At 36.6% G+C, this 21,184-nt stretch overlaps 1 protein-coding gene across 2 annotated transcripts in view; it reads right to left on the reverse strand.

The window, feature by feature from the left end:
• Positions 1-1,200: 1,200 nt before the first annotated feature.
• Positions 1,201-21,184, reverse strand: part of Pals1 (protein associated with LIN7 1, MAGUK p55 family member) — an 85,904-nt gene continuing 65,920 nt past the window's right edge. For both annotated transcript variants that reach the window (XM_070031695.1, XM_070031685.1), the window contains exons 7-14: positions 19,660-19,737; positions 14,251-14,434; positions 13,068-13,139; positions 12,458-12,529; positions 8,306-8,473; positions 7,278-7,480; positions 5,920-6,030; positions 1,201-4,272 (exon numbers count right to left, since the gene is read on the reverse strand). In XM_070031695.1, the coding sequence (XP_069887796.1) occupies positions 4,096-4,272; positions 5,920-6,030; positions 7,278-7,480; positions 8,306-8,473; positions 12,458-12,529; positions 13,068-13,139; positions 14,251-14,434; positions 19,660-19,737 (1,065 nt within the window). In that variant the 3' untranslated portion in view covers positions 1,201-4,095. The remainder of the gene's footprint in view (positions 4,273-5,919; positions 6,031-7,277; positions 7,481-8,305; positions 8,474-12,457; positions 12,530-13,067; positions 13,140-14,250; positions 14,435-19,659; positions 19,738-21,184) is intronic.

Genomic DNA, 21,184 nt, shown 5'->3' on the forward strand with positions numbered 1-21,184 from the left:
ATATGAGGCAATTGAGTGTCCCTATCAGGTTGATTGCTGAGATTTCTGGTACTGTTTGGTTTGGCATGACTATCCATTCCTCAGCCTTATTTTTCCTGTTCCTTTCTGGGATTGGGACTTAAAATCAGGCTCTTTGAAGGTTGCTAGGTAGGGCCTCCACCACCTGAGCCACACCCTCAGTCTACTCAGCATTGCTTGCAACTTGTTTTAGGCAAGTAGTCTACCTTTAAAGAGTTTTTAACACCCTCTTGTCCCTCTCCTGCTTCCCTTATATTTAAGACTTAAAAAAAAAAACACACCCAAAACTTTATGTTTAAAGGTAAGATACCAACCTTATTATAGAGGAGCTAATTTGTAAGAAACTTATTGTTGCTTACAAAACAAAATCTCAGATTGAGTATAAATTTAATGATTGGAAAATAAGAATTTTAAAAGTAAATAGCATGGAACTACTTAATATTTAATTTCCCAACATTTTATTTTGTTGGGGAAATTAAGGCTTAGTTTGGTAAACACAGCAGCATAGCTAGAATACAAGTCAAGTGAATCTTAATTTCAGAGGCAGAAATAAAAGGTAGGGGTAGGACCTATATTATTTACTTTTTTACTAAAGCAAACATTTAGCTTATATCAGTGAATCATGTGGCTTCAACAGAGCTCTGGTATTTATTGGTTTTTAATTGCCTACAAAACTTAAGGCGATGTCATGTTTAGAATTTGTTAAAAAGAAACAAAAAACGATAATTGATAATGAGTGTTGGGTGGCATTGACATGGTCTGGTCCAGGGATAGAAAACGGGTAGGTTAGAGGTATATACACATACCTTCATGTTGGTATATAACTGTGTCTTTTGGGAGATTCAGAAGGGCCTGGAGAAAAAAATGGGATGAAGTATATCAAATAACAACTCAGGTGCTATCCTCAAGTGTGCTCAAGACACTGGCTATACTTAAGATAAATCTGCCTTACAGAATGCCTCTCCACCCCCAAGCTTTATGCTGACAGCCCTTAGTGCCTTGTCCATGTCAATAAGGAAACATCTACCTACACGTCTGCTAACAGAGAACACTCCTCATAGTCAACAAGGAAAGATAATTTGTGCTCCAACCAGAATTCCATGGTGTTGCTTGCGGCAAACTTAGAAGAGGACAGTGTGGAAATCTGAATGGCAGCAGATACAGCAAGAGGAAGTACTCAGGTTTTAAAATTTTAAACATAATTTCACTTTATTTTATAATACAGTGTGCAGTATGACATCTCAACAGAGTGCAGATATAGGATATGAGTAAAAAGGGGGATTAACAACAGATTTCAGAAAAGTTACCTTTATTAAGGCTAAATCCCTGGTTTATATTTTCCATACACATTCACAAAGTTACATTCAAATATTCCTTATCAATACATCCTCCTTAGGTGCCATAAGGAAAGGAAAAAAAGTCCAGACATTACATTTTCATAGAAAGTGAATCTGTGTTAAGTCTAAATACTAATAATGTCCTTTCATTTGTTCTGACTTCTGAAAATTTAGAAAATGAAGTATTTCCTTGTTTGGATTTCTCATGAGCATTTCATTAGCCATGGTATCATCCCTGCAAGTGGTTATAACCTGCCCCATACTGTGTTTCACATCAGATCCACAGAAACAGGAAATGGAACTGGCCAGAGTACCTGTACAACTAAATGCATACCAAGTCTTTTCCCACATTCTTTTGAGGAAGTCAGCACAACTCAGTTTTCACTTGACTTAAGGACTATGTTGAGTATCAATACATTCATATCTCTAGGACACATTCTAGGAAGGAGAAAATTATAGGACCTCACTGACCCTGAAAGTATCTTGTCACCTTAGAATTTCTAAAAATACATCTGCCATGGTACCGAATCTTCCTATGAAAGCCATGTATCTGAGTCTTGATGGTACATGGCCCTGCTCTCAGCACAACAGCCACTCAACCTATCAGTATTTTCTTTTTCTTTCATTCTTGAGATGGTCTTGTTCAAGGCTGGCCTTGAACTTGGAATTTTGCCTCAACATTCTGGTGCTTGGATTATAAGCATGTGCCATCATACCGGGCAAAGTATTTTCAATCAATACACAGATCACATGCCCCATTGTTGACCTTACACTATCTTTCATTACTGAAGAGAGAAAACTGAGATTAAGTGCTAAGTATATTCCTGGTTTTCAGTGCTGAAAATGAATGTGACCTTTACATTTTTCTTGCTATAGACTGGAGTGCATGAGGAGACAGTAAATACAGCATTATTTCCATCAACCCAGGAGTGTTCCTTTCTTAAGGAATATCTTGAAAATATTTCCATATAAAACAGACTCCCCAGTCAGGCGCTGGTGGCTCACGCTGGAGGCTGAGATCTGAGGATTGCGGTTAAAAGCCACTGTAGGCAGGAAAGTCTTGTGAGACTCATCTCCAAATAACCACCAGAAAACTGAAGTGGTGCTGTGGCTCAAAATGGCAGAGCACTAGCCTTAAGCTGAAGAGCTCAGGGACAGCGCCCAGGCTGAGTTCAAGCCTCATAACTGACAAACAAAAAACACACTTCCCCAGCCAACTAAAAAGGCCATGCAAAATCAGAAAGAAAAAGGCCAACTCAAACTGTCTACATTTGTTCAAATAAAATTATGTTGAAGAGGAAAAAGTCATACCTACGACACAAACTACTTATTAACAAGTGTTTGTGTTAAATTAAGTGATCGGAGTATTCCAGTGTTTAGCTTTGGGAACACCAAATGCTGTAGCTAAAGTCATCTTAAAAAAATAAGGCATTCACATTTGAGGTTATTTGTCACACATCACGCTATCTGCAAAGGCTTGAAAAGATTACAAATTACCTTTCCATGCCAATTACACTGAATTTTAAAGCTACAGCTATTGAGACAGTACAAAAATCCCATTAGCTTAAACATTTATTCTATGATTCAGCAAGCTATTGCATCCATATTAAGATAAAACCTATTTGTACATGTTTAATAGTGTTTTCTTCCAATGTTCTTTTCCTAAAATTATCAAATGACTTTCAATCAAGGCTTTCCTTCTGATCTCAGAGCATAGTATTCCCCTAATACATACATAATTTAACTCTAAAGCTGAACAATTATTACCAGTGACCAGTTATTGATCTATTAAATACTAGTGTACAATATAGCAGCTATATTCAGAATTCCAGTTTGTTACTTGCATACACAGTACAGTCATAGACTAATACTGTTCTCACATATAAAAATGCAAAAACTGTCAAATATGCTATCCCCTTCCATTTAAATAAAAAGTTTGCATCATCAAGAAACTTTGTTAATAGCACACTTTATATGAACACCTGCTATTCATAAAAACGTCAATACATTCTATTGTAATCAGAGACAGGAAGCAAAGCTATCAAATCACTTGTGACAATTTTAAAATTCAGAAAATTATATCTTTAAAAAGATCAGAATGTTTGTATACTTTTAACTATATTAAGGGCTGCTAAATATGTATGTAGTCTGATCCAAGAAGTTAGAACTAAAAAGCCAGGAGCTTCTATTGGAATCTTTTCCAGAATTAAAAGATAATACCAAGCCAGAATGACACTTTTTCTTATTCTTTTTTAGGAAATTATTTTTGATGACTAAACCAGTCTCATAAGTAAATACTGTTTTGCTCAGTGTACAGAAGCACTGTTCCTCCAAAATGTTTTCATGAAGTTATTTAAGTGTTAAATAATGTCAATATTTGTGAGATGTGGAGATTATGTATTTATATACAAATTTTTCATGGAAAGATGACCAAGCCAAAAAGTTTACGTAGGTGGAAACAAAAGGTTTTTTAACAGGATAAAATGGAAATGCTTGTTGAAAGTTTCCACTTCAATTTCCCAAATGAACCAAGAGCCCCAAAAGCCACACATAGAGAATAAAGTTGTACACAAATTGCCTAATGGGACTTTTTCTCTCTAGGCTCAAGGGCTTTAACAAGTCTGCAGCTTATCCTGCTGCCTTCCATCTTACCCTCAATCTTGCTGAAGTATGGAGCCATCTCCCTATTGGGCATTTTTCCAGATCAGGTCCAATCATGCATGCTACAGAATGTTTTCCTTCACCTCAGCCAAGTGGATGGCACCCACTGAGGTTCTGTATCAAGTTTGTTAATTAACCTAAGCAATTCCTGATAGGCCTTATCAAGATCTGAATTCACAATTGCTGTGTCAAAGTAGTGGCCATTGTTCTGTTCCATCTCTCTAGTCTTCTCAATGATTTCTCTCAATTCTTCAGGCTGCAATGAAAAGATAAAAAATGTGAGAGAATCTATCCTTACCAAAATACAGAATGAATTGGATGGCCAACCAGAGTGCCCTTCCATCACTTAATTTCTAACTGAACCTCAAGAAGAGTTCCTGCCCAGGCCCAGAGTTCAAGCCCCATGACTCACAAAGAAAAAAAAAAGGGGGGTTCCTTTCCACCCCTTTCTGGGGCCATTGTGCTTTCCTTTGCCTTGACACCTTCAGGACTTAAGATTATAAATCATTTGGGACTTAACACACACTGTTTTATCTATCTTATGTCGGTCATGGGGCTTGAACTCAGCCTGGGCCCTGAGCTTTTTTGCTCAAGGCTAGTGCTCTACCACTTTAAGCCACAGCTCCACTTCTGATTTTGTGGTGGTCTCATGGACTTCCCTGCATGGGCTGGAGATTCTCAGATCTCAGCCTCCTGAGTAGCTAGGATTAAAGGCATGAACCACTGAGGCCTTGCTAACACACACTGTTTTATATCACTCTAGATTTTCATATATTTTTGTTGTATTCTACCAAGACTATAGGTACTAGGGCATAGACTATTACTTTGAATTCCTTATGGACAAGTACCATGTAACAACAGAGTCAGCCTTTCTGGTTGATGTAATGAGTCAAAGTACCTTGACAAAGAGTGCAAAGTTAGGGAGAATACACATTATAGAAAAGGGTTAATATAATAGGTTATGTTTTTTCTAAGAAAATGTTCTATACTTGTGTGATAATATGCAGCCCAAGACCTTAAATTTCGTTTGCTGTTTTCAATATGTAAAGAACTTTTTTGAGACAGGATCTCACTAGATTAGCCAAGGTTGGTCTAGAACCCTCAATCCTCCTATCTCAGCTTCCTGAGTAGTTGGGGCAGCAATGCTCAATCATGTCTGGCTTAATAAAGCATATCTGAAGATTGTGACTTGAAGCCAGCCTAAACAGTCTGTGAGACTCTTATCTCCAATTAGCCAGCAAAAAAGCCAGAAGTGGAGTTGTAGCTCAAGTGGTAGAGTGCTAGCTTTGAGTGAAAAATGCTAAGGTATATTGCCTAGGCCCTAAGTTCAAGCTCTAGTACTGTGCACATATGTACACACACATACACATCTGTACACACATATCATTCCAATGGAAAATCACTATATTATCAGTGATCTTTCTTAGTAATATTTAGTATAACATGGACTATCTTAACCATATCCAATATAGATTCTACAATTTTAAAAAATCATGAGAAGACCAAAATGGAAGAAACAAAGTTTAAATTTTTAAAAAAAGGCACTCTACCACATTGAAAATGTAGAATATTTAAAGAGAAAATTGGGTAGTCTAAGGATTTGCTAAGAACGTAGGGACTGAAGTGGTGGTGAAGGGAGGGTAGTTAAATCATTGCCTGGAAATGTCACAGGCCTAGGTGAAGATCAATTTTAAGGAAGGCTAGAGATTATCACATATTTGGTATTAACAGCACAGAACATTTGGGAACAAGAGCAGCCCTCTGAAAGCTGTCATAGCCTAACTAATGGAAACTATGGCAAATTCTGGCAAGTGACAGAGAAAGAATAGTCAATTCGAAAACCAAAGATGATGTAGCTTTTAAGCACTATCTTCAACAGAACAGTACAATAATATAAGTTCACCTTTGGATTCTTGCCCTCTTTGGCCAATAATGCTCGAAGTCTTTCTTGTGAAGGCGGTGCAATAAAGATAATGTATGGTTTCAAATCTGAATTCCGGAGGGTCTTCAAAGACTGTAAAGAAAAGATAGTAGTACTTTAAAAATAATTTTCATCATTAAATTACTTCTCAGTAATAAACATAATAAAATGGGTAATTTTTTTTTTTTTTTTTTGCCAGTCCTAGGGCTTGAACTAAGGGCCTGGGCACCATTACTAAGCTTCTAGTACTCTACCATTTGAGCCATTTTGGGGGGTAGTTTGATTGGAGACTCATGGACTTTCCTGTCTGGACTGGCTTTGAACTGCAGTCCTCAGATAGCCTTCTGAATAGTCAGGTGTGAGCCACACTGGTGCCTGGTACAATGATACAATGTTTAAACCATTATCCACAAGTGTCTTCAAATGCTTAAGATTATATCATTCAGTGTAGGAATATGTTATATATGTTCTAGCTAGGCACTGGTGGCTCACGCCTGTAATTCTAACTACTCAGGAGGCTGAGATCTGAAGATCATGGTTCAAAGACAGCCCGGTCAGGAAAATCCATGACTTATTTCCAATAAATTACCAAAAAAGCCAGAAATGGAGCTGTGGCTCAAGTAGTAGAGTGCTAGCCCTGGGCAAAAGATGCTCAGGTACAGCATCCAGACCCTGAGGTTCAAACCCCAGGACTGGCAATAAATAAATAATATACATTATGTTAGCCTTTGTACATGTGTGTGTATGATACTAGGGTTTGAATTCAGAGGCTTGCCTTTGCTAGGCAGGTACTCTATTACACAACTTATCTTTTATTTTGCTTTAATTATTTTTCAAATAGGTTCTTTTGTTTATGCCTGTTTGGTTTGGACCCTTATCCTCCTACTTTACTTCTTTCATCACTAGGATGGCAGGCATTTACCACCACATACAACTTTTGACTGGTTGCTTTTAATGTTATCTTTCAAATTTTTGTCAAAATGGATCTGAAGCACTGATCCTCCTGATCTTTACCTGGGTTTGTGTCTGTCTAGGCCATAATCCACCTATTTCAGGTTTCTTGTCACAGTTAGGATATAGTATGTACCACCGTGTACAGCTCTTCATTGGGAAAGGATCTTGTGACCTTTTCTATCTGAGCTGGCCTTGCACTGTGATTCTGCCAATCTCAGCCTCCTAAGTAGTTAGGATTACAGGCATGAACCACCATGGTCCAGCCTATTTGAGGTTACACTGGGACAACTGTATGAGAATTTAATTATGTTCCTGCCATTCTTGAACCATAACAGTTTTCATTGTATTATATTGCAGATCATACCCTGTAAAATAAAAATTTGTACCTGTGTACGAAGACTTAAAAGACATATTTTGCCAGAGTTGATCACTTGCCGTACAGAATCTATGCTGGTTCCATACAAGTTTTTCTCAAATTCACCATGCTCAATGAACTTTCCAGCTGCTATATCTGCCTCGAATGCTTGCCGTGAAACAAAGTGGTAATCTCTACCAGCTACTTCATGGTCGCGCCTACTCCGAGTTGTATCTAAGGTAAAGAAAATCAGAGTGGGTAAGGGGTGATAATTCATTTAATAAGAACTTTTCAAGCACAGATTATAAAATAATGAGCTGAGGAAGTGTTAAGGGCCTATGCATTTAACACTGTTGTTATTTCTAGAGTGAGTCATTAAAAAAAAATGTCTATTAGCTGGGCATTGGTGGCTCATGACTGTAATGCTACCTACTCAGGAGGTGGAGATCTAAGGACTGTGGATCAAAGTCAGCCCAGGCAGGAAAGTTTGTGAGACTCTTAGCTCCAATTAATCAATGAAAAAGACCCAAGTGGTGCTAGGTGCTAGAGTGGTAGCTCAGGTGGTAGACTCTGAGCCTTGAGTGAAAGGAGCTTAGGGACAGTATGTAGGCCCAGTTCAAGGCCAAGGACAGGCCAAAAAAAAAAAGACTTGTAATTTAAGTTAATTGCTTTAATCCTTTTAATGCTCATGCTTTAAATTACTTCATCTTGCATTTAACACATTGCTATTCATCTTTTCCTAAAGTTATGTTCTATAAAATTAGGAAAGAGATTAGGTCTAAATTTCTGTCTTCAGCATCAATTTAAAGTACCAGCTAATCTCCCATGGAATAGGGAATTATAAGGGGCAAAAACTAAAACTCATTAAAACTAGAACTAAAACACTGGTAAGAAAAATTTGTTTCAAAAGCTCTTTAGCAAAAAATTGTCAAAATATTTGGCTAAAAAAAGTTCTTTTATATTAGTAACACTGTTTCAAAGTTTCATTATTTTTCAATAAAATGAGAAAAATTTCCCCATTTAGGTTCTGAGATGGTAAATTCAAAAGCACACACTTACGAGGAACTGCAGATGCAAAGCGGTCCTTTTCTTTGTTCATGAGCCTCTGACGCAATTCATTCTGTCCACAATTCTGTGGACCAATCAAAATGATAGGTCTTTTCCTATTTGCTGGTTGATGATAAAGTGACATTTCCTCGTAAGTTAAGATCTCCTCATTGTCATAATCTTTGAGAAAGAAAAATTTAATCCCTTCAGACAGAATTATTGCTATGTCAAAAAGATATAAATGCTGCTGAGCACCAGTGACTCATGCCTGTAAGACTAACTACTTAGGAGCCTAAGATCTGAGGACTGCAGTTTAAAGCCAGACTCATTTCCAATTATGCATCAAAAAAGCCAGAAGTGGTTCTGTGGCTCAAGTGGTAAGAGTGCTAGCCTTTCAGAGACAGTGCTCTGGCCTTGATTTCAAACCCTAGGACTGGCGCGCACGTGCACGCACACACACACACACACACACACACACACACACACACACACAGAGAGAGAGAGAGAGAGAGAGAGAGAGAGAGAGAGAGAGAGAGAGAGAGAGAGAGAGAGAGAAATACTCATAGACCTCTAGACATTCCCCATAGATTGGAAAAGGTTTATTGTCATTAAAATGCGTAGCTTTTTGCATCATGATAGACATGTCATGTATGGGTTTTACATACACGTATGCACACAAATATACATTACCACACTCATCTTTTACTGATTGAGATGGAAAAAATAAATGGTACAAAATTTCTAGGAGGATTATATTGTTTTCTGATTCACTTTCATGGTACCCTGGTAATGATACAATGCCATAAGAAAATGCTCGTGTTTAATACTACTCATTTATAATCAGGAACTGTGACTCCCACCTATAGTTCTAGCTGAGTAGTATTAAACACGAGCATTTTCTTATGGCATTGTATCATTACCAGAGTACCATGAAAATGAATCAGAAAACAATATAATCCTCCTAGAAATTTTGTACTATTTATCTTGCTTCATATTGATTCTCACATAAAATATTTTGCCGTAAATACTAAGAGGGTGATGGTCCAGAGATTAATTTATGAGAATAACTGTAACCTTTGTAAAGATTCTATATAAGAAGATTGTTTTAAGGATTGGATATGGATGGGCTAGCAGATTAGCAGGTATGAACAAACATTTGCATATACTAGCTGCAATTAGTGTTATCAGAGTACTGGAGTACTTTTTTTTATAATTGTATAACTTGAAGACAAGTCATACTTGTGCTGTCCACCCTTTCTGCATTTATATTTGTTTTATTTTAGGATGCTAACACAGTCATGACTCAAGATGAAGTATGACGGATGGGTGGAGTAACATTTCTAAAGCCCATAATCCAGATAAAACTAGAGCTGTCAAGCAGTAAGAACACAGGAGGCAGCTAGTTGTCACTATTATTATTTTAACTGACTGAGAAGGGTCATCAGTTATACAGTCAGACGCTGTCAGACATAAGTTCCATGTTGCCAGTGCTCAGGACAAAGTCTGACACAGAGTAAGAGTTCAAACATTTGTTTGATTTCTAGTTTCTTTGTTGGCTAGAAGAATTTAAGCAGATTACCTTAGAGCTGAATTTAAGATATTTACTATGGAAACTGAAGCCATGGAGGACAGCAAGTATTATAAAGGATAGTTGCTAAAAATAATAATGATGACACCATTATGAATAGCAATAATTTTCTACTTTCTCTATACTGAGATCTCTATAACATATAACATTTTGATTTTCAGACTTATTAGTTTAATTCTGTAGGCTTTAGATTTGCCAAGTTTTCTTTTTTTTTTGAGTCACTGGTGGGGCTTGAACTCTGGGCTTATGGGCTGTCCCTCAGCTGTTCAGCTCAAGGCTAGTGCTCTACCATTTGAGCCACAGCACCACTTCCAGTTTTCTAGTGGTTTATTGGAGTAAGAGTCTCATGGACTGTCCTGCCTGGGCTGGCTTTGAACCAAGATCCTCAGATCTCAGCCTGGATAACTAGGATAACAGGCATGAGCCATTGGGGCCCAGCCACATTTACTTTTATAGTGTGATTGTGTCCATGTTGACAGGTATACAGTAAAATTTTTATAATTAAAATACTTAAAAATACAAGTTATACTGGGCCAAGTTTTCTATAGTGTAGTAACTTTAAGAATCAGTAAACTGTATGTAGTCTGTTTCAGAGGACTTAGGAGAGGAACACAAAGGTGCAGTAACTGTGTTTCTGATTACATAAAATATTTACTGAAATGGAAACAAGAGGTTTATTTTCCCTTTGTTGCTGTTTTTGTCTTCTTTTTCTTTTGTTGTTTATATGACTTTGGGAAGGCCAGGGAGAACACAGAAATAGTGGACACTAGACACTGTGGTGAAAATGAACTACACAACTTGTGGGTGGGGGCGGGAGGGAAAAACTGGGAGAGAGCAAGGGAAAGGGTAACATTGGTTTGTTTTGTTTTGTTTTGTTTTGTTTTTTTTGGGTCCGGTCGTGGGGCCTGAACTCTGGGCCTGGGCGCTGTCCCTCAGCTCTTCAGCTCAAGGCTAGCACTCTACCACTTGAGCCATAGCTCCACTTCCGGCTTTTTTCTTTTTGCTTATGTGGTGCTGGGGAATTGAACCCAGGGCCTCAGGCATGCAAGGCAAGCGCTCTACCACTGAGCCACCTTCCCAGCCCAGCGTAACATTGTTGAAAAAGAAATGTACTCTTTATTTTTATATAACTGTAACCACTCTGTAACCAACTTTACAATAACAATAAAAATTCATTAAAAAGGGTACACTGGGTTGATAAACTGTTTTGTTAAATGGCAACTCCTTTGTACATCTACTTAAAAATAATTTAAAAAATCATTAAGGGGCTGGGAAGGTGGCTCAGTGGTAGAGTGCTTGCTTGCATGCATGAGGCCCTGGGTTTGATTCCTCAGTACCTCATAAACAGAAAAGGCCAGAAGTGGTGCTGTGGCTCAAGTGGTAAAGCACTAGCCTTGAGCTGAAGAGTTGAACGACAGCACGTAGGCCCAGCACTCAAGCCCCACGACTGACAAAAAAGATAAAAATAACAAAAAAGACCAATTAAATAAAATTTTCAGAGGGTACACTAAAAATTCAATAAATCTTGATTATATAATCTATCAATTACCATTAAAAGATCTTAGTTTCAGAAAAAGCATGATTAAAACTGATTGAATTTCAGAGTTAGCATGGTATAGAATACTTCAATAATAAACACTTACTCTTCATTAAATTTATACTGTTTGCAAATATTTTATATTCTTGAGATGTCTTAGAAATTATAAAAGAAAAAATGTCTCTGATCTATTAGTTGGCTTATTTCTACTATTATGAACCAAAGCATGGTTAGCAAATTCAAGTGCCCATGAAGACCAATCAAGAAAGGTAATGAAGCTAGGCACCGATAGTTCATACCTATTAGTAGAAGGCTGAGATCTGAGGACAGTAGTTTCAAGTCAGCCCAGAGTGACAAATTTGGAAAACTTTTGTCTCCAATTAATCAGCAAAAAGTGGTAAGATGGTGTGGCTCAAGTGACAGCCTTGAGTGAAAAAGCTAAGCAAGAACTTGAGGCCCTGAGTTCAAGTTCCATACTAGTGTGGAGACACAGACACAGACACAGACACACAGACACAGACACACAGACACAGACATACACACACACAGACACACACACACACGTAATGAAATTGGAAAATCTGGTTGGGTTTATAAAAAAACTGGAAGTAACAGACTTTCCAACTACACACAGATTCCAAAAATAGGGACAGCAGCCATCAGATCAGCAGATGGTTGTCATTTTAGAATATAAACTCAATGTTACCAGGACTTACCTTAAAATCTTTTAATATTAACAATAAATCAAGATCAAACAAAAACATTTTTGTGTGCTTGATTCAGACAACAAGTGCTATGCTCTGTGGGATGAGTTTGCCACAGTAAATGAACTATTCACTTTTCACTTCACAGGAGTCCAAAAGAAAGTAATTTCTAGCTAATTACTTTCTGAAGTATATGTTGAATTACGAGTAGATTTAAATAAAGAATAAAAACACAAACAAACTCCCTGAAAACACTAGTTTAGTTTCTACTTAGAATCACATTTAGACCTTCAGACAGCTTTCAGATATAACTCCAGCTATACATGAAAACTTACCATCATTTTTATTGGCATTATATAAAACTTTTTTCCTCTTCTTTTTATTCTTCTTTGCACACCACAGTTTTCCTGTTGAGTAATCAAAAATAACTATAAATGTTGTATTTTTTCCCTTGAGCAAAACTACATATTTCTTTTTTTTTGGTTGGTTATGGGGCTTGAACTCTGGGCTTGGGCGTGTCCCTGCGCTCTTCAGTTTAAGGCAAGTGTTCTACCACTTGAGCCACAGCACTACTTCCAGACTTTCCTGCCTGGGCTGGCTTTGAACTGTGATCCTCAGATCTCAGCCTCCTGAGTAGCTAGGATTACAAGTATGAGCCACCAATGCCTGGCTAAAACTAAATATTTCAAACTGTAGAATTCAAATTACCAATTTAAATTTATTAACAACTTATATTGTTCATAGAACTATTTTTCAGCATTTATTTTTCATCAATTATAAATACCCTTTAATATTAAAATTTTTCTTTACCACCTTCAGATGATAAAGGTAATATTTTAACCTCTTATATCACTCTATGAATACACCTAGTATTTTGGCATGCAAATTTAACATGGCTCCAAGTGAAAACTCAAGAAACCTCTTAATGTTAAATATGGGTCTAACCTGATTTTTCTGGCTCCTTATCTTCTTCTATGGTTTGCTTCATGGCTTCTCTTTGCTGCTGAAAGCTTTTCCCTTAATAACAGAAAAAAATGGGGGTAAAATATTTAAGAAAAAGGATAAAAATACTTTTGAATCAAAAGGAAAAACTATGTAATTCTTTATATATAGTTGCTTTTCTATGAAAGTCTCCAAATGTTCTAAAGTTTCCAATGTATTAAGTTTCAACCCTGTTTAATCTTATTTACTATTAACTATCTTGTGTGTGTGTGTGTATATGTATGTGTGTGTGTGTGTGTATGTGTATGTGTGATGGTAATGGAGATTAGACTCAGGGCCTCATGCTTGCTAAGCAAATACCTCCAGCCCAGAACTCTGTATCATCTATTATAAAAAGATAAATAATAAATCAACACTAGAAAATATATAGTTCAACTTTTTTTTTTTTGGTGCCCATTCTGAGGCTTGACCTCAGGGCCTACTGTCCCTGAGCTTTTTTGCTCAAGGCTAGCACTCTACTACTTGAGCTACAGTTCAACTTCTGACCTTTTGATAGCTAACTGGGGATAAGACTCTTATGGATTTCTGATCAGGATAGCTTCAAACACCAACCTCCTCCTGAGTACCTAGGATTACAGGTGTGAGTCACCAATGTCCAGCAACTTTTTAAAAAGTTTCACTGAGTATAGAATATGTTGAAAGTTATATATCGCATTGGAGAATGGTCCCAGTTACTTAAAATTATCTCAAATCAAACATATCATCTCTAGGCATTAACTTTACCCCTAAAATACTATTTACTAATTAAAGCAAAATGTGGGCATTCATTATATTTTGATTCTCAGTTGCCACTCAACACATTCTTTGCATCTATTCCCTTTATTGTTTGCTTCCCTCTTTTTGTTTTATATGCATGTATATGTGTTAATGACCTTTTAAGTTTCTGATAACACAAATAAGTGGAAAACCTGACTTTCTTTGCAGGATCAAGATTCTAATATAGGAGGCTTTCAAGTGCTGACCTTCATCTTCAGATCTCTACCTTAAAATTAAAGAAAAAAAATTGGGACTAAGGATTGATCCCAAGACCTTGTAAATGCTAAGTATATGTATTAGCATTGTCCTAGATCCCTACCCCCTTAAATGTTCTATTAATACTATGTACATTCTACTATATTATTTTTACCTGGAACAAGCCCAGCTAGAGGCTGATTATCTTCATCTCCCTCCCTATAGGCTTGCCACCAGTTTGGATCTTCTTGACTGATCACATGAAGGATATCTCCTTTTTGAAAAGATAGGCCTAACTCTCGACATGGCACATAAGGGTCATCTGATGGGTCATAGTCAAAATGAGCCTTTACATGGATCTAAAACATAAGAAGAATTAAAAAAAATAAACACAAGGATAATGGCAACACAAAATATTTTGCATAAATACAAATGTCATAATTTTTTCATCAGTAAAAAGATATGAGTTGAAAGTTGGATTTTTGGTTAAAAAACAGTATTTGGTGGTCATCTATTGTCTTCACTGTTGATTGCAAGCACACAAGCATGTCCAGACTTGTGTCACTGTTAATGTAGCAAGCTCGACAAGCAGTTAACAAGTTGCAGAGTTGCCTCGAAGACTTGAGAAACAGAAGAAATATAATAGGAACTATCTGACTTGAAAAAAACCAGTGACACCACAATAATGTATGCAATTTCAAAACCACTGCACCAGAAAGTATAGACTTAAAACCATACATCTCTCATGTAAGCAGGTGCTTGCCTGTTTCTGTGAGGTTGTTATGACCCCACTCTCAGTGTGACTGTGCCTTAATTTTCCTTGATGCTTTTTTCCTAAATGTTCATGAAACAAGCCTGCCCTAAACTGCTATAATTCTTATAACCGGACATTATCCATTCCCATTTATACATTAAGTATGTTTTCTCTGAAATATTAGTAGTTAATGTAATTTTTTCTAACTATGTTTTTTGCATGTGAATAAGTATAAGCCATACTATTTAGAACTTTACAGAAATATGTTATTTCCTATGTAATTTCTATTTATTTTTATTTTTTTTTGGTCGGTCATGGGGCTTGAACTCTGGGCCTGGGCCCGGGCCCTGTCCCTCAGCTCTTCAGCTCAAGGCGAGCGCTCTACCACTTGAGCTACAGCGCCACTTCCTTCCTATGTAATTTCTTACAATATGCTCCCATAAAATATAGCAAAGAATTCTTCTAAGATGATACAAAGAAATTAATATCCTCTTTAATTTCTAAATTTATTGAAGTTGGACAAGTGGGATTTCAAAAGTCTGTAAGGAAGCTGCCTTTATGTAATGAAATCCAGTACTACATAAAATGAGTGTTTCTGCCCCATATAAACTCAATTCCAAGTTTAGGTTCAACAGGCCAAGCAATAAATCAATAGCTTAAGAATTAAAAAATTCTGAGTCCAGTTTCTATTCAAATGTTATCTGGCTTAAGTCTTTTTTTTTTTTTTGGTCAGTCGTGGGGCCTGAACTCTGGGCCTATGCACTGTCCCTCAGCTCTTCAGCTCAAGGTTAGCATTTTACCACTTGAGCCACAGCACCATTCTGGCTTTTTCTGCTTATGTGGTGTTGAGGAATTGAACCCAGGGCCTCATACATGCAAGGCAGGCACTCTACCACTGAGCCATCTTCCTAGCCTTCTTAAGTTTTTTATCTTTACCATAATTGCATATATATATTATAGAAGTAATAGTGGTCTGTCTCAGAAATCACTTTAGAAATATAGCTTATTTCTGCAAGCATTCTATTACAAAGCTACACTATATGCTAGGCTATGCTCTACCACTGACCTCTTATCTCCAGCCCACCTAATTTCTTCTTTAAACTTAATATTCTTAGTTTATCTGATTCTTTAGGCAAAGTCACAAATGGAAGAGCCTAGTGCCATCTTAGATTACTAAATATGTGAGAGGAAGCTGAGGATAATAAGACCAAAATAAAGTGGTTAGTGAGAAGAAAAAGCCTTAATAAGAATAAGCAGTTTTATCTCTGCTTTAGTAAGGAACAGCCAGTTGAACTTCACAATTTTTTTGACCCACCTAAGAGGGGAAGAGCTCAGAGAGTAACTGGCTTTCAAAATCCATATGAACTTACAGTTCATGGTAACGATGGATAATCTAATATCCCATGTGTTTTCTGATAAAATATTTAGTCATAAAAATCTTACTGTTACAAAATTACAGAACTTCCAAATGAGAAAGAAATTAAGATTAAAATTAATCTTATTCCTCTCATAATAAAATAAAGAGTTTACTACAGTAGTCCTTAACTTTTCCTTACTTCTTTGTAGTTGCCTGGTAATTATAATTGCTAATATTTATTTATTTATTTATTTATTTATTTATTTATTTATTTATTTATTTATTTATTTATTTTGGGGGGTGTCTGGTCGTGGGGCCTGAACTCTGGGCCTGGGCACTGTCCCTCAGCTCTTCAGCTCAAGGCTAGCACTCTATCACTTTAGCCACAGCACCACTTCCGGCTTTTTTTCTGCTTATGTGGTGCTGAGGAATCGAATCCAGGGCCTCAAGTATGCAAGGCAAGCGCTCTACCACTGAGCCACCTTCCCATCCCAATTGCTAATATTTATGATCATTCAAGATATATATGATATAATCTATACAAAAATATATCAAAAAATTTTAGTATATTCTACCACTAATAAGTACTGTGATCCTCCTTCAATGTTCTGTCTTATTAAAGCATTACACTAGATGAAAAAGTTTCTTTTCAGCTAAAACAAATCCAGACTATCCTTATTTCAATTACACAATAGATTAATATAGTTTTAGGATAGCTTGCACTTTAGTTTGGGAAACCCAGTCCTTTTGAAGGCTCTGTGCAGGATGGAAAACAGAAAACATAGTTTCAGAAACTGTGTATTTTTCCTAGGACAAGTGTGTCAGTTATCCAGGAAGTCAACTACCAAAGTGCTAGACTTCTGTCTTGATACTGAAAGGGCAGCCACAGTTTCCAATGTATGATACATAAGAAACTTACAAAGTACTCCTGATAAGCTTGTTCTTGTCATACATGGCACTGTATTTTAGCACGTGATTCTATTGGAGCTTTAGATAATGCCTATTACATATGTATTTATATATGTTTGTATATCTATATTAAATTCTGTCACCACAAAAATCTCAGAAAGATAACTTTGCTGCTTTTGTCAAATAATGACCTGTACAATAAAGAGCTTGATTCAGTTATTTTACTATTTATTTATTAATTGGTGGTTATGGGTGTTGCACTTGCTAGGCAGGTAATCTACCACTTTAATCACATTCCCAGCCTTTGTTGCTTTATTGTGAGGGCTAAGATCTCATGTTTTTGCTCACCACACTAGCCTAGATTGCTATCCTCACATTTATGCTTTCTGTGTAGACTGTCAGGTACCACCATACCCAGATATTGGATGAGATGAGGTATTATTAAGTTTTACCTAGGCTGTCCTCAAACCATAATCCTCCTGATCTCTGACTCCTGGGTAGCTAAAAATAAAGTTGTAAATCACTCTACTTAGCTAGGTTGACTTTAATTTCTACAGACCACTAATAGATATTATGTACATGCACAAAGATATTATGCATGTGCCAGTCAAAATTATTATTTATATCATTATTGCCTTTGCAAACAACTTTACTGAGAGAGCATTTATACTACAAGTTCATTTTAAGCCAGTTAGGTTTGACGATAGGGAAAAAAAAAAAGGAAGAAAAAAGCATTGCTTATTGCTTCATATTTTCAAAAGATTGTTATTCAAATGCTGTGTTTTAGATAGGTATTCTACCACTTGAGCTATACCTAAAGCCCTCAAATGCTGTATTTTAAAAAATACAACCTGACACTATTTTTCTCCTGTTCTTTTTTTTTAAGAACAACTTTGGGTAATCCTAGTATTTTTTTTTTACTCCTGCTCTTCTTAAAGCTATTTTCTTTTCTAGTTCTTTCTTTTTTTTTTTTTTTTCCGGTTGTGGGGTCTGAACTCTGGGCCTGGGCCCTGTCCCTCAGCTCTTCAGCTCAAGTCTAGCGCTCTACCACTTGAGCACAGTGCCCACTTCCGGCTTTTCCTATTTATGTGGTGCTGAGGAATCGAACCCAGGGCCTCATGCTTGCAAGGCAAGCACTCTACCACTGAGCCACCTTCCCAGCTCCCTCTACTTATTTCTTAAAACTGTTCACTATGAACCCTCAACAGACATTCTTTGGTTCTCATATTAAATCAGTCTTTCATTCTTAATAACAAAAGGTAGAAGTTAATCACCAAAGAATAAGTCATTTCATTTTTATGCTAAAAAATCTGTTCTAAATTACTTTCATTTTGTGTCAACATAATACTTATTTTATACATTAAAGGAATAAACTTTATTGTGTGTCATTACAGGGCCTTGAAACTTAAAAGTACAGGCACTATACCCTAGCTTTTGTGCTCAAGGCTAGTTCTCTACCACTTGAGCCATTCCCACTTCTGGCTTTTTGGTGGTTAATAGATGAGTGTCTTACAGACTTTCCTGTCTGGGATGTCTTTGAACTACAACCCAGATCTCATCCTCCTGAGCAGCTAGGATTATAGGCATGAGTCACTGGCTCCTGGCCAAAGTTTACCTTTTAACAGCGCTGAGTAAATGTGTATTATAGGGCAATGAACTCTAAATTAAGTTTCACATACTTTGTAAAAGCCAACTTTTCTTATATACTGAGTTTATTTAAAGAAGCCTACTTTTAACTATGGTGAAAGACCAAGTTCAATTATGGAAAGATCAGAAAGATCATGAAACCAAAGTATTTCCTACTTTTATTTTAAACAGGTTCATATTTTTTTAAAAAGATTTTTCTTCTTGGGCAGTACTGGGGTTTGAACTAAGAGCAAGCAATCTACCACTTAAGTCAACCCTGGCTCTTGAAATGTTTATATTGTTGTTTTTTCTTCTTTTTTTTCTTTTTTGCCAGTTCTGGAGCTTGAACTCAAGACCTGAGCACTGTCCCTGAGCTTCTTTTGCTCAAGGCTAGCACTCTACCACTTGAGCCACAGAGCCACTTCCGGCTTTTTCTGTTTATGTGGTCCTGAGGAATTGAACCCAGGGCTTCATGCATGCTAGGCAAGCACTCTACCATTAAGCCACATTCCCAGTCCCCTGATATTGTATTTTTCCTTATATGAAACCAATAAATTTGTCAGGTGTTGGTGGCTCATGCCTATAGTCCTTGCTACTAAGGAGGCTGAGAACTGAGGATCAGGGTTCAAAGCCATCTCAGGCAGGAAAGCCCATGTGAATCTTATCTCCAATAACTGCTTGGAAAAAAAATTGTCACTGTGGCTCCAATGTTACAGTGCTAGCCTTAAGTAAAAGAAAATTCAGGGACAGCACTTAACACCTGACAAATTCAAAACCCAGGATCAGTACAGAAACAAAAAAACAATAAATTTGTCCCTTTTTATTTAAGCACAAGAAATATTTAATAAAGAAATATTAGCAAGAAATATTTATTTTGATACAGGTAAGTACACAGTAGTCACAGGACAATGAACACCAAAAAAAAAAAAATCACTTACTACTGTTTCCTTAGCAGGTGGAGGCTTAATTTGTTGACTTGGAATCAGAACAAATGTCAAAGTACCATGCATATCAGACTGCAATAAAAATATTAGGTTATTTTTAAAATCTGAATTGATAAAAATCAGTACATTATCATATATTACCAACTCCTCCCACCACCCCCCATCACACGTCGTGGTGCTTGAACTCAGGTGCTGGGCACTGTCCCTGAGTGCTTTTCCTCAAGGCTAGTACACTATCACTTGAGCCACTTCTGTGCCATTTCTGTGGAAATGGACTATTTCAGAACTTCTCTCTAGACTCAATCTCTGGTTGCCTTATCTGTTATACTTTCTATATTCTTAACTATATGCTTTTCTGATTTTTAGGTTCACTATTATTGCCCAGTACACCACTGATTGCTTCATTCAGGTACTCGAGCCTACACAGTGACCATTACAATTTCTGGTGCTGATACAGAAGGGAGCAGTTATCAAGCTAAAAGAGCAGCCAGTAAAATGGGCTAAAAATGATGAGCCATCACTTTGTTCTACCAAAGTAATGAACTGGTGTTGAGTTTTTAAAAAGAGGCTTTCTACATCAAAATGGATACCTACATTGTAATAACTGATGCTAAGTAATTAAGAATATGTTTTGGTTTTTATGTACAAGATGACCATAAACTGCCTTCAAAAGATAACTTCAACCTATTTTCTAACTATACTAGTCATGTTCAAAGAACTTTGTACAATAATAGGATTGTGGCTATATCTACATCTTAATATGGTAGCCATTAGGTAATACTTGCTCTTTAACATTTAAACTGTAGCTGATGTAAATAAGGAATTGAACTTTAAAACTTATTTAATTAAAGTAAGTATACATGTAGTTAGTGGCTGTTATATTTGACATAAAAGAGGCATAGCACTGGTACTATATCTTACTTCCTTTTTTCTTTTTTTTTTTTTTGTTGGTCGTGGGGCTTGAACTCTGGGTTTAGGCGCTGTCCCTGCACTCTTCAGCTCAAGACAAGCGCTCTACCGCTTGAGCCACAGCACCACTTCCGGTACTATATCTTATATTAGGAAATAAGAATCAACTGTAGATAATAACAAAATAACATAAATATTATGGAAATGAATTTCATTTTATGGTTTTCCCAGTGGCTAGAACACAGTAGTATGTACTCAATAAATATTTATTAAATAAATTACTCATTTCAGAGGCAAATAAAATGTTCTCGTAAGTTCTGTATAAAAAGGGGCACATATACTCTAAGCCTTAGGAGGCTGAGGCAGTAGCTGTAAAGGTTTAAGGCCAGCTTGGGATACATAGGGAGAACCTGTCTCAAATTAAACAAACAAACTAAAATAATTGGTAGTAGTAAAATTTAAAGGAAAAGAATATAAATGGTACCTATTCTCAAATAAAACTCTACTAACAAATGTTGTGGAACAATTACAGAAAAATTGGGATAGAAATTGCCTTGTATTCTTAGTAGCTTAAAAATGATTTACTCAAGTTTAATAATAAAGAAAACTA

This window comes from Dipodomys merriami, unplaced genomic scaffold, assembly GCF_024711535.1.
Source record: "Dipodomys merriami isolate MVZ:Mamm:240054 unplaced genomic scaffold, mDipMer1.0.p SCAF_1, whole genome shotgun sequence".
In the NCBI taxonomy this organism is placed as follows: domain Eukaryota; kingdom Metazoa; phylum Chordata; class Mammalia; order Rodentia; family Heteromyidae; genus Dipodomys; species Dipodomys merriami.